At 40.1% G+C, this 15,830-nt stretch overlaps 1 protein-coding gene across 10 annotated transcripts in view; it reads right to left on the bottom strand.

Moving 5' to 3' along the window:
• Nucleotides 1-15,830, bottom strand: part of Piezo (piezo type mechanosensitive ion channel component) — a 38,268-nt gene that overhangs the window by 11,191 nt on the left and 11,247 nt on the right. For 3 of the 10 annotated variants that reach the window (XM_015172803.3, XM_015172807.3, XM_015172812.3), the window contains exons 2-16: nucleotides 9,378-9,622; nucleotides 8,761-9,025; nucleotides 8,380-8,690; nucleotides 7,770-7,896; nucleotides 7,545-7,664; nucleotides 7,314-7,476; nucleotides 6,204-6,407; nucleotides 4,728-4,784; nucleotides 3,965-4,201; nucleotides 3,165-3,362; nucleotides 2,525-3,084; nucleotides 1,815-2,460; nucleotides 1,248-1,740; nucleotides 382-1,189; nucleotides 152-309 (exon numbers count right to left, since the gene is read on the bottom strand). In XM_015172803.3, the coding sequence (XP_015028289.1) occupies nucleotides 152-309; nucleotides 382-1,189; nucleotides 1,248-1,740; nucleotides 1,815-2,460; nucleotides 2,525-3,084; nucleotides 3,165-3,362; nucleotides 3,965-4,201; nucleotides 4,728-4,784; nucleotides 6,204-6,407; nucleotides 7,314-7,476; nucleotides 7,545-7,664; nucleotides 7,770-7,896; nucleotides 8,380-8,690; nucleotides 8,761-9,025; nucleotides 9,378-9,441 (4,411 nt within the window). In that variant the 5' untranslated portion in view covers nucleotides 9,442-9,622. The remainder of the gene's footprint in view (nucleotides 1-151; nucleotides 310-381; nucleotides 1,190-1,247; nucleotides 1,741-1,814; nucleotides 2,461-2,524; nucleotides 3,085-3,164; nucleotides 3,363-3,964; nucleotides 4,202-4,727; nucleotides 4,785-6,203; nucleotides 6,408-7,313; nucleotides 7,477-7,544; nucleotides 7,665-7,769; nucleotides 7,897-8,379; nucleotides 8,691-8,760; nucleotides 9,026-9,377; nucleotides 9,623-15,830) is intronic. The other 7 variants (XM_032438384.2, XM_015172808.3, XM_015172813.3 and 4 more) reach the window with 4 other exon arrangements.

Raw genomic sequence — 15,830 nt, forward strand, 5'->3', positions numbered from 1 at the left:
TTGGAAGCACAAACACACACGCGCGCGCGGTTACACAAAAGCGAGACGACAATTTCCACGATACAAAATACAAAATTGGGAAATTGCAACGCGGCGAAATTAAAAGCCGCCCATAAAAAATACAAATCCAACAAATCCAAGGCCGACTTACCATCAAAGTGGGTCTGTTTATCCAGTGGACGCAGCATCTTCTGTTGTGTGGCACGTATGCGTTCCATTTTGCGCTTAATCTTGTGCAGCACCTGCTTCTCATGGTCATGACGATGGGCAATTTGCTTCTGCCGCAGGCTCTCAATAATGTCCGCGCCTCTGCAAGACGAAAAAAGATAAAAAACAAATCAATTAATCAGGATCAGGCCGATGGGCATTCGAAACACCTACCTGGAGGCGAGTATATTGTTTGCCTTGGTGTCCGTGATGATATGACAGAAATAATGCGACTTAAAGATGCGCAACTGAAATATGATAAACGCAAAACAAATCGCATCCCAGAGCAGCACAATTTGATGCGTGATCTTGGGGCAGCCATCGGGTCCAATCAGTAGATCCGTCTCATCGCCGGGCACCAGTTCCAGCTCCTTGACCACATTGCTGGTGCAGGTAATGCCCAACATATGCACCAGCCAGCAGCAGTTGTTGGTCAGCGGCGTCATAAATAAACAGCCCGCCATTTGGAAGCTTGTCTTGATCAGTATATTGGCCACATTGAAGGCCAGCAGCCATTTCCAGCGGCTGATGATTGTTTTGATGGGACGCAAATAAAAATCAGAGCCCTGCCAGAGGAACACAAAGGCGCCAATCAAATAGCCCAGCGCCAGCAGATCCGCTATATTAGTGCCGGCCAGAAAGACCACAGCCAAGGTGAACCAATAGAAGCCACACAAAACGCCATTCTTCAATATATCCGAATAGTTGCGTATATAGGAGCAGAAATCATGCGTGGGATTGTCAAATGGCACACGTCCCAACTGGGCAATGTCCGCAATTACACTGCGATTGCTGCCACCGGGATAATCATCATTGGTAGCATACCGCTGCTCAATGCAGAAGATGCTCTTCTGGCGATTCAGTATGATGAGCACAATGAAATCGAAGATCAGCTTGGGCACATGATTGAAGTGCAAGGCGCCCGGCAGCATGGTCCAGCGTTGAATGCTCTCGCCAAAGGATCCCTCATCCCAAGGATACACTGTAAGCACGTGAATCTTTAGCTAGACTATACGGATCAAAAAGAAAGCAACACCTACCCATACACCAGCTAGGCGGCAGACCCACCAGCACAATATACTGCAGCAGTATGGAGATGGCGAAGAAGGTCTGGAATATGCCCCACATTTTGGCACACTGCGAACGCTTTAGCAGCAGGATGACGACCAGCCACAGGGCATAGGCTACCGCAACAATATCCTGACGGTACGTAATGGTCGAGACAAGGGCTATCAGCGATATCTCAATGCCGAATTTATAAAAGCCAAAGTTCAACAAATACTTGGCCAGGCCAACCAAATCCTTCTCAGCATCGGCACGCGTGATATTCTGGAAGAGCAGCTTTGGCTGATTGGCGCTATTCTCGCCAATCTTGACGCGCATCTGGAGCTGGCGCAGCGATATGACCGCGTGCATGGTGACAATCACCATATAAATAATGTAGGTGCGCAGCAGACCCATTAGACCGCCCTCCAGTTTATCGGCCTTGTTGAGGCCCACCCATTCGGCATTGTTGGCGGTGCGATTGTCCGACTGTGAAGGGAGGCATACGAAAATTGAAAATTATTTCAAGCACAACAGGGATTTGGCATGTGCAGGGCACTCACGCAGGTGACGCTATATTGCGAATGATCCAAATACTCGATTTGATATATCATCTTGGACAGCACAATGATGGTAACTATGAAGCTAATCAGGCGACTGATAACCACCTGCACAGCCTTGCGAGAGGTGGCGCCTAGCACACAGAAGCCCACAAAGACAATGTGCAGGACGCATACTTCGCTGACGCTGCACACGAAGGCCGCTATATAAACGGCCTTCATGATGTGCAGCTCCAGGAAGCGCCAGAAGACGGTCTTGAAACGCTTGAATATGTACTCCGATTTGTTTTTGATCTTGCGGAACGAGATGCGCACCAAATCCCGTACCGATGTCTCAAAATCGGTGGTGGTTGCAACGCCCGTTACGCCTTCAGCTGTGGGACCAACGGAACGGCGCAAGGAACTGGCGCTGCCGCGACGCTTCAGTGGCGGTGCCTCCAAGGCACCTGTTTCTGTGCGCTTCTGTTGTGCGGCGGCGGCGGCGTTGCCTTGTGCCCCGCCAGACGTAGGCTGCTGCTGCAGGGAGGCAATGAAGCGCTTGTGGAAGTAATGCACCTGTATCACAGTCAATATGACAATAATCGTGGGCGATACCAAGTGCAGGAACAGATCCTTAGTCTTGTATAGCTTCAGGCCAATATCAGCTTGCCTGCAAAAAGATGAAGACTTGTTTCTAATAAAATTCGGCATTGGTTTTAGTTGAGTTTACGTACAGCGTTTGGGACACATTGAGATAGTCCTTCCAGTAGGTGTCAAACTTATCAAACTGATATGTATAGATCAATATCAATATGGACATGGCGTAAAAGATTAGGAACAGCCAAAAGCCGTACATGATCTTAACCCAGGCCTTGGACGATGATTGAAACACCAGCAAGAAGAATAGGAACAATGCCATATAGCAGATGCGAAAACCGGTCATATCCTCGCCCGTAATGGCGCACAAAAAGATGACCAACACCAGCAGCCAGATCCAGAGGCGCACCAGCAAATTCTTAATCACATCGCCAGCTTTCTTTAGGAACTTTGAGGTCTTCTTGCCATCGTTGATGAGGTAGGTGGAGCCCGCCGAGCCCACGGTTATCTGCAGCGGTGCTATAATGTCCGCCAACGTGCTATCGCGTCGTCTGTCCCGCTTCTCCTTAAAGAACTGGCGCGAAGTCACCCAGAACATTAGCACAAACGCGGTCTTCACTATCAGCGGCACACACGGACGCATTTGATTCTCAATGGGTCGCTCGAAGCCAATCTGTTGCAGATTAATGCCCGCCGTCTGGGAATATATATGGTTGAACAAAAACAAAATATTCAATATATATGCATCATAATCGTTTGGTAGGGGAGGGAACTTACTGAGACCTTGGTCGGCAGCTCGTCGTTGTTCAGATCCATGCCATAGATATATTGGGCCACCAGCAGCAGCTCCGCATACAGCACAATAAATGGACTGGAACGCATCATGGCCTTGCGCTGATTGGGTATCATCCACAGCACATTCGCCCACAGCAGCAGCACAAAGGTCAGCCAGCTGTGGTAGACTATGGACCAGGCCTACAAGAGGATACAATATAAAATATAACTTAAATCTTTTCTTTGTTTTATATTTAATAAATGCATATACATAACAGTATGAATAATAATCTATTGACTCGATAATATGTGGCAAAATTATATTTAATAAAATATGCAAAGATATCTTTTCGAAAAAATAGATTAAAAACATTTTTAATTCGAAAATGTCTAAGAAACCAATTTGTTTATCTTTATTCAACATTCTACTTTAAATATTTAACCACTTTAAATAATAAATTGTGTTTTATATTTTATTAAATTATTTACCATAATTTTCATTAGGAGTTCGATTTAAGCACAACAAACTTTTAATTTATTTTTTTATGCTTAAACAAAAGCAATATTTTAAATATATATAAAAAACATTGCGTTTTAATAATTTTTTATAATTAGTTTATACTTAGTAAATTGTTCGTACTCTTAACTAACTTTTGCCCTAGCTATATTCTACTCTTCACTCGTAGGGAACATTTTTTAATCAAATAAAATGTAACCTTTCTCTTCACTGACATACATAAATAACTATACATATATATGACAAGGTAGTGACATATTTTTATATGGAAATCTACAAGACTTACCATCATCAGAATATTGGTGAATATATAGCTATTCTGATAGATGAAGCCGCCGACGCTGACAAAACCGTATGAGATTTGATCGAGTATGGAGGTGGTATTATTTTCATGCTCGGAACGTCTCTCCAGCGAGTCCAGCTGTATATCATTGCCGCGAGAGCCACTGGACGCTGTCGGAACCACACCGCCGGACTCCAGTGCCTGGGGCGAGCGCGCCTTGCGTGTGCTCTGGCGCACCAGCTGAGAGAAATGTCAGAGATTAAAGAGATGTTTAACTAACAAGACGATGCCAGAGATATATAGATAACATATAGACAGAGAGAAGGAAGAGTCAGCTACGTAGTTTATGGCAGGCTGCAAGTGTTAATGTACTAACTAAAACTAGGTGAGTATATTAATTAGTTTAGCTATATACACACGACCCAAAGCACACACATACACACACACACACACACACACACGCTCACGTCTGATATGTAGGAGTTAAATGTTGTTAGCGTTACGCAACTATGAGTTAAGGTTATGATAAATACAACTGAAGCATTTGACAATTAGTATCAATGTTAGACAAATACAATTAACAATTACAATTGAACAAATATGGTTTTAGACTAGTTAGATACAATTAGATAGTTAAGATAGACAGCAGCTAGGTATTTATGTAGATAGAGATGGTTTCATTTAAGAGTTAACTAGGCTAGGGTTAGTTATATTTTTGGGAATTGGGAGGTTTCTTAGTGGCGAATAGTGGAGTTAGTTTACGTACAGGCGTCGTCTCAGTCGGTTCATTTAACGTTGCACGCTGTTCACGGCGCAAAGAAACCTAAAGCAGAAGAGGTAATAAAAGTGAGAGCGTAAACAAAAATCAACGAAAAGAAAACAAACAACGTAAAAGGAAAAAAAAGAAAGCAAAACAAAAAGAGAAGAGAAGACCACAAAGCACATCGAAAATAGAAAGAAGATAACTTATCAAATAGCTGCTTCAAAATTAGCCAAAGGATACTCAAGAAAATCGGGCGAAAGTCGCTTAACCCAATTCGGAAAGATTAATTGTTAATATTATGCACAGGACATGTTTTATAAATGCCTTCGATTCTTAAAGTTAAGTTTTTAATACACAGTTTTTAAATTAGTCTATGGTTAATTAGGTGCGCCGGATTCCGAAAACTCTTTCATTTCTTGGGTTGCTTTTTATCAAAATGAATGTAGTTTTTTTTTTATTTTACTATGCTAAACAATTGTATTCTTTAGGTTTATTATTATAAATTTGTTTATTTTATTTTTTATAAATATTATTATTGATTTTGTTTTATTTAATGAACAGCAAACCCAATATTTTTAATACTCTTCGAAATTCAAATATAATTTCGATAATTTAAGAATTTTTTAGTTCAATTTTTAAATAATTTAGCAATCATACAAATTAAAAAAAAAATAATTAAATTTTATCAATAATAAAACTCATTCTTAATAGGCGCACTTGGAGTCGAGTTCAAAATAATGTTTCCGAATATTCCCTATTATATTGTCCGAAAATTATGAACCATAGAAATTAAAATATCCTAAAAAATAGCATTCGATTTTTAATACATTGGTTTAAAAATCTTAAACGGCGTTGATTAAAACTAATGCATTAAAAACTCTAATGCTTATTTCTGTTTAATTTATATTTCCCATTAAGAAATATCGATAAGTTTAAGAACTCATATAAAATAAAATTAGCAATTTATTGTTATTATTATTATAAGACATGTTTAAAACTCTCTACTCAATGCGCCCTTTGAAAAGATTTGAAAAAAAAAATATAAAATTTAGAATTAAACTAAAATCTTTTATTCTATTTAAACCTATTAACTCGTTTTCAAGCATTTACTTTTTAAGTAAGTTACGAATAGCTAAAAGCAAACACTGCTTATTTATTGCTCGGAATCCTGGACAGGTCCTAAGTTAGTTAGATTTCCCAAAGTTTCTAATTAGTTTCCGAAAGTTGCAATATATCTGGGTTAAGTTACAACCGCACACACACACACTCACACACACACACGCTGCATCTGAACTGAATTGATTTAGAGCTTATCGATATATATATATATATGGAAAGATATATATATATATATATATTTAAGGAACAGCTGTGACTGCTGCATACGCATCCGCACACGCACCACCTATTCCTATCAACTCTTTTGCCTCACATACACACAGATAAACAGGCAGGCACACCCACACCACACTCGCTTACACTCAAACGCTGTGGGCGACTTGTTGTGGCGCCTCCGCTGCCGGCACTGGAGCTATCCTTGCGACTGCTGCCGGAGACGCCGCCGCGTGTTGCCTGCGACGTGAGCAACGAAAGCTGACGGTTGATTTTGTTGCTGGTGTTGTTGCTGCCGCTGCTATTGCACTCGAGCTGCTGCCCAAAGGCGGTGGCAGGCTTCGGCTCCAGCTGATTGTAAGTTATTGTTGTTGTTGTTGTCGGTGACAGGTGGCAGTTGCAAGTTGGCAGGTAAAATGGCAGGCAAACGTGGCAAGCGGCAGCACGGCGCAATGTATTTTATTGGGTTAGTGACGAGTCATTATTGTTGTTGTTGTTGTTGTCGTTGTTGTTGTTTTTGTGGCATGTTGTTGTGTTCGTGCATGCGTGTGCGTAAAAGTTGAAAGTTTGAATATTGTGTTAGGTTATTAATTCGAGAAAAGCACCAAAAATTGTCCAATGCATTGAGAGCAGCAGTAGAAGAGCAGCAGAAAAATCAGATAGAGAGTTGTTCAATAACCAATGTTAGTTCGAAAAATAGTTGTTTAATAAAAATAATAAGAAAGAAAGTAATCCTCGATGTGCCATTAAATATATACCCATGCAGATAATTCGAAAATTTTATCGTTTTCTTCTATATTTCATAAAATAACTAAAGCTTTGCCCATTTTTTCCATCTGTTTGTCTTGATTAACTGATTCATCATCAAATTCCACTCTTAAGCGTGAAAAATTGGCAGAAAACGATTGATATCGATCATCCGATCGACTTAAAACTCATTTTCAAAGATCTCTGTGAAAATTCATTTTAGAAACTACGCTTCTTAGATGAAAAATGTGCCTCAAAAATTGTTTGAGTGAAAAATGAATTTTAGGCTTTTCGATCTTGATTGTTCAAGAATAAATGTCTTTTTCATCGATGTCCATATTGGTAAGATAGATTAAGAGGATACCCTCTTGTAAAGAAAACAGACAGACATACAGACGAACAGATAAGGAATATACCTTACAAAATTGAATATGAAACCAGGGTACCCTCGGCAAGGGTATTAGAAAACATGCATTTACCCAGAAAAACTAAGCCCACTAAGACACTTACCCGCGGCTTGATGAGATGCTTTGTGGTCAGCGCCAGCGCAAAGTAGGCAAAGAACAAGGCGAACGGATTGAGATACGAGTCCAGGGAGAGTTTATTATTGTACAGCAGGATGCGTATATCCGGCACGCATTCGGACTCAATGAGCGGCTCCAGGCCAATCAAACTGTCGTGCGAAATAAAGGTGGTTTTAGTGAAACATCTCGAAGGGTTGTTGCCGGACTGTGCTCTTACCGTGCCGTCAGGCTGGTATTATTGAGATGGCTCTGCATCCAGGGCGTCTGATAGGAAACAATGCACAGCGAATGCAGCACAAGGACGACCATCACGCAGCGCAGCAGCAAAGCAAAGCCACTAAAAAGAAAACAATAAGAAGAGCAAAACAAACGATAAAGTATTAGAGTGAGGTGTGTAGAGGATGCAATTGATTTGATTGCATCTGGGTAGAGGGACACGCACCGTTGCAGCGTCTGGCAGGTTGCCCAGTAGGTGCCCGCCAGCAGGAAAATGAGAAAATAAAAGCCACCCGGCACAGATGGACGCAGTGCGGCCGCAAAAAACAATGTGGCCAGGCAGAAAAGAGGTGCTGCAAAAAAAAAAAGAGTATATGAGTATACATTAGTAACCATGTGAGAAGCAGTCCAGGATTTGGTCCGCTGCAGTACTTTTGTGGCATTAGCTAGCTTCAGTTAGTTTTGCACAGCTTACACTAATCTAGCATTAGAACTGCTGCCATAGAGCTTTTCAAATAAATAACATTTGTTACTAAAATTAAAAATTGTCCAGGTTTAAATATTGCACGTTAAAAACTGTATCTATAAACTAAAGATGTATTTGTTTTAACATTAACAGCGTCACAATTACAGCATCCAGTCGCTTCTAGGCTATTAAATGCAGCCGCTTTCAATCGTATTGAAACAAAATTAACATATGTTGCATTTGCTCAGCAACATTTTAACTCAAGCTTAGCTAATATAGTATATTACAAAATAACTATATTTAACAGACTGAGTCTAACATCGCCTTAACAGACTGAGTCTAACATTGCGTTAACATTAACGGCACTTACATATCTTGATCAATCCCTCAAAGTGTATGTGCTGGCTGATCATGGAGACGCGTTTACGCAGCTGCTGCTGCTGTTGTTGCAGCGGCGTGGTGGCAGTCGCCTGTTGCACATCGGCGCCGTTGGCATCGTTGGCAACGCTGCCCGCCTGCTGGTTAACAGCATGCTCCGACTGCGATTCTGGCAGTTCGCCATTCTCCAGCTGCTCGGCGCTCAGCGTTTGTGCGGCCAAGCGCTTCACGCTGAGATACGAGGCCAGCGCCGTGGTAAAGACCAAAACCTCCGGTGCCAGCCACTCAACGATGGCTGTGGGCCTGATTAAAAAAAAAGACAGGTTAACATGGCTGTATCTCAGGGCATGTCCATATGGTTAGGTTAACTCACTGCAAGTTCACAAAACTCATGAAGCCAATGTGACGCAGCAGTCGCTCGCTGAAGGAGCAATCGTAGATGGGCAACGAGACGCTGACAGCTGCCACCTGAAGCGCAATGTGACCCAGCAGCACAAAGGCGCTCAATGCCACCAGGATGATAAAGAAGGCGGTGACAGAACCCTTGAAGTTGCGGCGCGTTGCGAGTGGTATGAATGGCGACATGAAGAACATTAACATGTACACAAACGATATGCCCACCGGCCGCATCAGCGAAGCTGTAAAGAGGAATTGAGAAAATAGTTATATTCGCTTTGCCGAAGAATATAGAAAAGTTAAGTAACTATAGGAAAGTTTAATTGAAATATCTTGGAAAAGATAAGTTAAATAGGAGCTACAATCAATTATCTCTATGATTATCAATTATCTCTCTTCTTACGATTTTGCACAGATGTATTTAGAAAAATTTAAATAAAATAGAGAAATAAATTTACACACAGACAGACGGACATGACTTTATAGACTTGACTGTTAATACTGATCTGAGATAGGTATATTTAATGGTTACTCCCACGAATACACCCTGAAAGGCAACAAAAGTGATTAGTTTAAAGTATTTTATGCACTTACCCAACACGAGCACGGCCGGCACAACGACGCGCTGGAGCACAAGGCAGGCATAGCTGAAGGCCATTTTGATGGGAATGGGGATGCGGCAGTGCGGCAACCAATGGACGTTGTCGTTGCGCGACTCCTGTTCACGTTGCGGCTGATCCTGTGCCCCTTGGCCGACTCATTCATAAAACTTGCAGGCGCAACGGCAATTGCAATTTCTGACGACCACCGCTGTGTGAGGAGGACGCAGCGCAGCGCAGCTGGAAACGCGCAAGCGGGAAGGTGGGAAAAATAAATTAGAAATTATATTAGATAAGCGACAGCTGGGGCGACGCGGGGCTGCCACGCTGTTGCACAACCAGTCGCACAACAGGGGCGGCAACTGTCAGAACATGTCCTGCCCTAATGGCAACTGGCAAGAGGAAGCGCAGAAAGTGCAGCCAAGCAAGTGACTGCTCCCTGTTGCGCCTGCTGCTTGCCTGGCAGCCACTCTCGGCCCGGCTGTCAACCAAGCCATACCCCTAACTCCATACCACAAACACAAACACAAACACACACACACACACCCTCTCCCTCTCTTCAAGACTTAAGTAGTTGGCAGCAACTGTTTAATCTTTGGGCTTAGAAACATTAACTTGGTTTTAATTACAACTAAAAAACAACAATAAACAAACTGTTTTGGCAGTCGAGAGTTGGGCGCGTCCGCTGCGATAAGCACACACACACACACACACATGTACATTTTGTGGGCGTGTCTCTGCCCACAAAGACAGTAGTCAGTGGCATGCCATTTCCACTTGGGTTGGGTTAGTTTCAATTTTCCTTTTCCGCTTGGCTTTTATGTGTCGCCGCCTTGCGGGGATTGGGGATTGGCCGCTTTTAAAGGGGGGTGCCATTATTAGTCGCACAATTGTGCGCCATTTCAGAGGACATGGCTTACACATGCACACACACACACACACACACACAGGATCTACACGTCTGTCCTTAAGCGAAACGTGTAATTGACATTCAATGTGCGACATTATGTGGCATTTATTTGCATGCGCTTACGATAATGTCAAGCAAAATTGGCGACTTCCAAGGAAATCGAACAAATGAGAAGCTCATCAAGTGGGCTAGGAAATGTTTTCATAATGCCAATAGACAAAGACTATGATTACGGAATGATAAATGAGCTTTTAACTGAGCTAAAGTCAAACAAAAAATGGTTTGAAATTCCAGTATCTATAATGGTATAAAAATAAAGTTAGTTTTATTCGAAACTATTTAAATTGCGAGCCTCTGTTAGATACGATTTTTTAAATACATCAAATAGTAAAACTAACATCATGCTTTGAAGAAAAAATCATGTTCGTGACGTCATTTTGCGGGGAATTTAAAAATGAGTAGACCTCAATTAACTTCAGCATTAACAAACAAAAAATCTATGAGCAATGCGAACAATAATGAATAATTTTACCTTCACCAGAACAACAATGAAAATTTAAAACAAAAATATAAGGTAATTAAGCATGTGCGAAACATTTTAATTTTTCATTTATGAAAAAAAAAAACCAACAACAAAAAAGCTTCTCAAAATCGTATATGTGTGCATATGAATGTGTGCGCGTATGTGCCTTACATGCCTACGCCGCTGCCGACGTCAATGTCGACGCTTCCCATTCAAACACATCAACATAATATATGAGCTAATAAGAGAGCAAAAAATTTGAGTACACACAAACACAAAGACATACACACCCGACACAGTGAGAGCGGAAGAGATAAAGAGAGACCGGCAAAGCTCAAGTGTTGCCGCTACCGCCACCCGCGCCTATTTAGATAAACAGACAAAGGCTAGACGAAAAAAGTAGGCTATAAAAATAGTAGTAGGCACATGAAAACGTAGTTTAGCAGTAGATGGCCGTCCAAGCAGATGCCTAATGGCACAATAATGTGAACGAGGGTGCGCCAGATAGGGCTACTTAATGCACACTGGCAGCCATAAGTAAGTGTATACAAATGGGCATTACCCAACGAGCAAGTAACTTGAGGCACTCAGACAAAATACTAGCCATAATAGTGCCATTCAAGTAAACATGAGTAAACTTTTGAAATAACAGTATGAATGGCAAATAGGTATGCTCTGATGATTGTGGCTGGAAATTCAACACCTGTTGATTGTAAACATCCTTTAACAGAGCTGTGTAAACATTATCATTCCAACAAATATTGCTTAAAATATATTTGAATTGAAATATTAGCTAAGTAAGTGAATGAACATATTTTTTTTGCTATAAAATGGGCTTATAAATAATTCTAAAATAGCAGCTGCGTCAGATATAGGCCCATTCGAGCTGCGAAAATATATAATATGTATATTATAATACTTTTATAATATGTATGTGTATTATATATATATATATGTATATATCATCCACTTTGGATACTAGCTGCCGTCTAATAAGACAAGTATAATACAAAAAATATATAACTGAGAATCGTGCTCTATATACAATAGATTGCTCGATCTTTTGAAGATCTGACTGAAATATTTCCATCACACTCAACCCAAATCTGTATATACATTTGCAGTTCTTTTATTAACTAATCCCAATAGTATTCCCTTACTCTGCGAACAGAGCATTGCTCAGTCGGGTAAGGCGTTCTTGTTTATTTTTTACTTTGCTTCGAAACAAATTGGTTTTCTAAGCCCATAGACATAAGTTTTTAGCATAGATGTATACAAGTTTTTTAAGTTATCAAAATTCGTTTGATGATCCCTGATTTATGAAATACTTAATCAAATTACTTTTCGATAAAAGATTGAACCCGAAATGTTTACATTATAAGAATGTGCGTTCCAAAAAAGTCTTGCTATAAATTAATGTTTGATAGAAGTACCAAATGGATATTATTTCTAGCTAAATGCAAATAATTTATAAAAACAAATATGTTTACTATATGAAGTTGTCAATATATCTATATATATATTTCTCAGCAAAGATTTGTTAGATCTCACAAATACTATAAAAACGTATAAAATGTTAGTTTTCTTCTGGTTAAGAATTTGTTAACATCATTAGATCATAATTTTTAACCCAAATTAATAATAAATTAGCTGTATGAGTGTGAAACCGGTTTATTGCATCATCGCAGCTGAATAATACGCTGAACATCTGAGACTTTGGCATCCACGATTGTATGGAATGGAAGCCGTAGTTGGCGCCTCTTATCGTATCGAATGGGTGTGGCTGTGGTCGAACTTCGTCTGGGGCTCTGGGGTTCGGGGGCACGTGTTGCGCATTGACACAGACATTGAATGCGGCGGGAGCCGTAATGTCGCTTGCCTTTGTAATCATAACAATGGCTCCCCAATTTCCCTCTCCCTCCCTCTACACACAACTACCTACCGACCCCGCACTCAACCCTGCCAGGGAATTGAATATGAAATGCCAAACTGATGCCAGACTTGATGCGTGCCATTTGCCAGCAATTCATTTGCTGTGCACGCATCGTATTGGCATATCAAATATATATATATATATATATGCATATATATAGATAGATAGATATGAATGTAGATTCTGTGTGGGATATTGTTTTGGCAGCTGGCAGATGCCAGCCTATAAGCTTTGAGGCTAGCAAAATGACTTTTGGCCTGTTGCTATTTCGATTTCAATTTCAATTATATTGTTTATTTATGTTGCGATTTTGCTGAGAAATACAAGTAGCCATTTGTATACCCTGTACACACTAAGAAGCAATCAAAGCGGTATGATCAGTTCGATTAGCTGCACTCAAAAGAAAGCAATCATAGTCTGAGAGGCAACAAATTTCTTGGCAATCAAATATTGTATATATACAACTTTTACAGGGTATTTCCAAGTCGTGAACTTTCGCGCAGCACATTGTTACTTGTTTGTATTCGTTTACGTTGCCTTTTGTTTCTTTGTTTTACGTTTACTTGGCACACATTTTAAATTGGACATTTCATTGGCAACATTGTGTTTGTTTGCCTCCCAACGAATGTTAATGTTCATGTTGCATTTTGCTGGCATGCAATAAATGGCAAGCATATTGTTATAGCACTTGAAATCAACATTTACATTTGTTTAGTCAAATGCCAAGCAGCTGCTGTTGGTCGCATGCGTCCCACATGTCGTATACTTGATGTGCATAGCCTCCAACTGCAATACTTGGAAAAAGTGTCCGCAAAATTTAACGCCTCGTTGGGGCAATTAGCATTTGATTTTCCAATGAAATGTGCGACAAATGCTGTGTGTGAAAAGTGGTTTATTTTTTTATTTATACTATTTAGCGAAAGAGAATATAATTGCAAAAAAAGAAACTCACAACCCAGACGTTCTCATTTGCGAGCAAACACTGTATTAATCTTTGGTGTCTTTTTATATACTTCTATTCCATAAGTTTACTCTATTCTCCCTTTCATTTTCTTTCATTTTATTGCATTAGATGTCCAAATTTGAAAAATATTTGTTATTATAGAAGTGTCTTAAAGCGTTGGATATTTGTTTACATAAAGCCAAAATTTTAGGGAAATGTTAATAAATTGATGTCTGTTACAAACAGCTGCTCAAGTTAACATAACATAATATGTTAAACGGTTCATGTTAAGCAGCTCTAAAAAAGAGACATGTTTTACTACAATTTGGTATAAATAATGAATAATAATAATTAAAAGTAAAATTATATATTTATTTACTGTATATTTTGCCTCTAGTAGACATGCCTCATTTTCATCCAGTATCGTAAAAACTCGTATTGTCTGACTAATTAAAGCTTGTTTTCTGTCTTGAAAACGCATTATCATAATGCTTAACAAATTATATATAAAAAGCTAATTTATATCCTGCCTTTATATTAACTATATAACTGTGTACTCTCTCTTTCTCTAATTCTTTCTACGTGGCTTTCCTTCTCTTTTGTTAGTTCTAACCTGTTGACATATCCATTAGTTATATTGAGTTACTTCCAACGGCTGGTTTCATGTTAATGTCAGGCCATAATCCATAGGCCAAACGTCTGGTTGACACTCATTTGACAGTTGGCTGTCATTGACACATACCTCAACTTTGGAGAACAGTGAGAAAAACTGTTGCGTGTCAGTGTCACAAGAAAATGTACGAGCAGTAAAAATAACAGTTTGGCTGACCAGCCCAATGATATATGTAGGATAAGTGCTTATGGGAGATGGGTAAGTGCGTATTTTCCGCTAAAAAAAGAAAAACTCAAATGGAAATTAGCCTTAAAATTCCACATAAACTGACAACATTTTATGACAGACCAAAAAGTTGATGACATCAAGAAAAAGGTATGCAATGAAATTACGTCAGGTGCGTACAGGCCCCGCCTCATACATGTCGCCCATTTCCATGACATTTGTCAGTTGACCAACTATTAGGTCACATTAAATTACTGACATTTAACTGAGCATAGTAATTGCGAAATTGTGAAGAGTCGCCAGTTAGCATGCGTGTCCTGTACGTGTCCTTTTTATTAAATTAAAAAATATATATGCATATATATATACGGTCTGTGTGGAAACAAAATGGAGCCAAAAACTGCGCTCAACACGTGCCAACCACCTGCAATAAACAAGCCATGAAAATGGACTCGAATCGCGTCGAGGGTTTGTCCATGTGCATCAGCCAAATTGTTTGTCAATGGCGTTACGTGGACCTCCTAATGGGTCAGAGCAACATCAACAGCCAAAGCGCAACACATGTCGTATGTGTAATATACGCTGACAGTCCCCCCGCCCAATACACCCCGCCCAACCTTCCCCATCGTCATGCTGTGCCACCAAACTGCAGGACAGCTGCGCACCTCACGACCAGCACAGCGACAGGCACTGCAAATTTATGTGCTGCTACTGAGAACATTTAAGCAATTACAGTGGGCTGTGTGCGTTAAAAACTAGTCAAAAATGCGCAGATAAGATTATATTTGATAGATACAACGGTTTTTCATTTAGAACGGAAACAAGAACTTTCTTCAAGAATATACTTTTTAAACTAATATTTTTAGAATTTTTGACATTAGAGCATGCGAAATGCTTATAACAAATCTTAAAATAAAAACTACAATACAATTATAAGATTCAATAACAAAAACAACATATTTTTGCAATTTTTACAGCCACGAAAACATACATTTTCTTGCTCCACTGTGCGGACTAGGCGGGTGTTGGCCAAAAATATCAATGTAGGCCAAGAGCAAATATAGCGATATGCATTTTATACGCCCCTCCAGCTGTATGTCCCATCGTCTGTCAGCTTGACTGAAGCCAGCTTGCTGGACCATTAGTTGGCCCCGCTAAGCTCTCCTCTTGCGGCATTGGCAGGCGTAACCACTTTGAAATTAATTTGCCAAGTGAAATTTACGTATACGTAATATGAAGCGTTCAAAAATGCATTGTTGTTGGTCGGTTGGTGGAACAGATGGACATAAGACCACAACAGC

This window comes from Drosophila virilis, chromosome 4, assembly GCF_030788295.1.
Source record: "Drosophila virilis strain 15010-1051.87 chromosome 4, Dvir_AGI_RSII-ME, whole genome shotgun sequence".
Lineage (NCBI taxonomy): Eukaryota > Metazoa > Arthropoda > Insecta > Diptera > Drosophilidae > Drosophila > Drosophila virilis.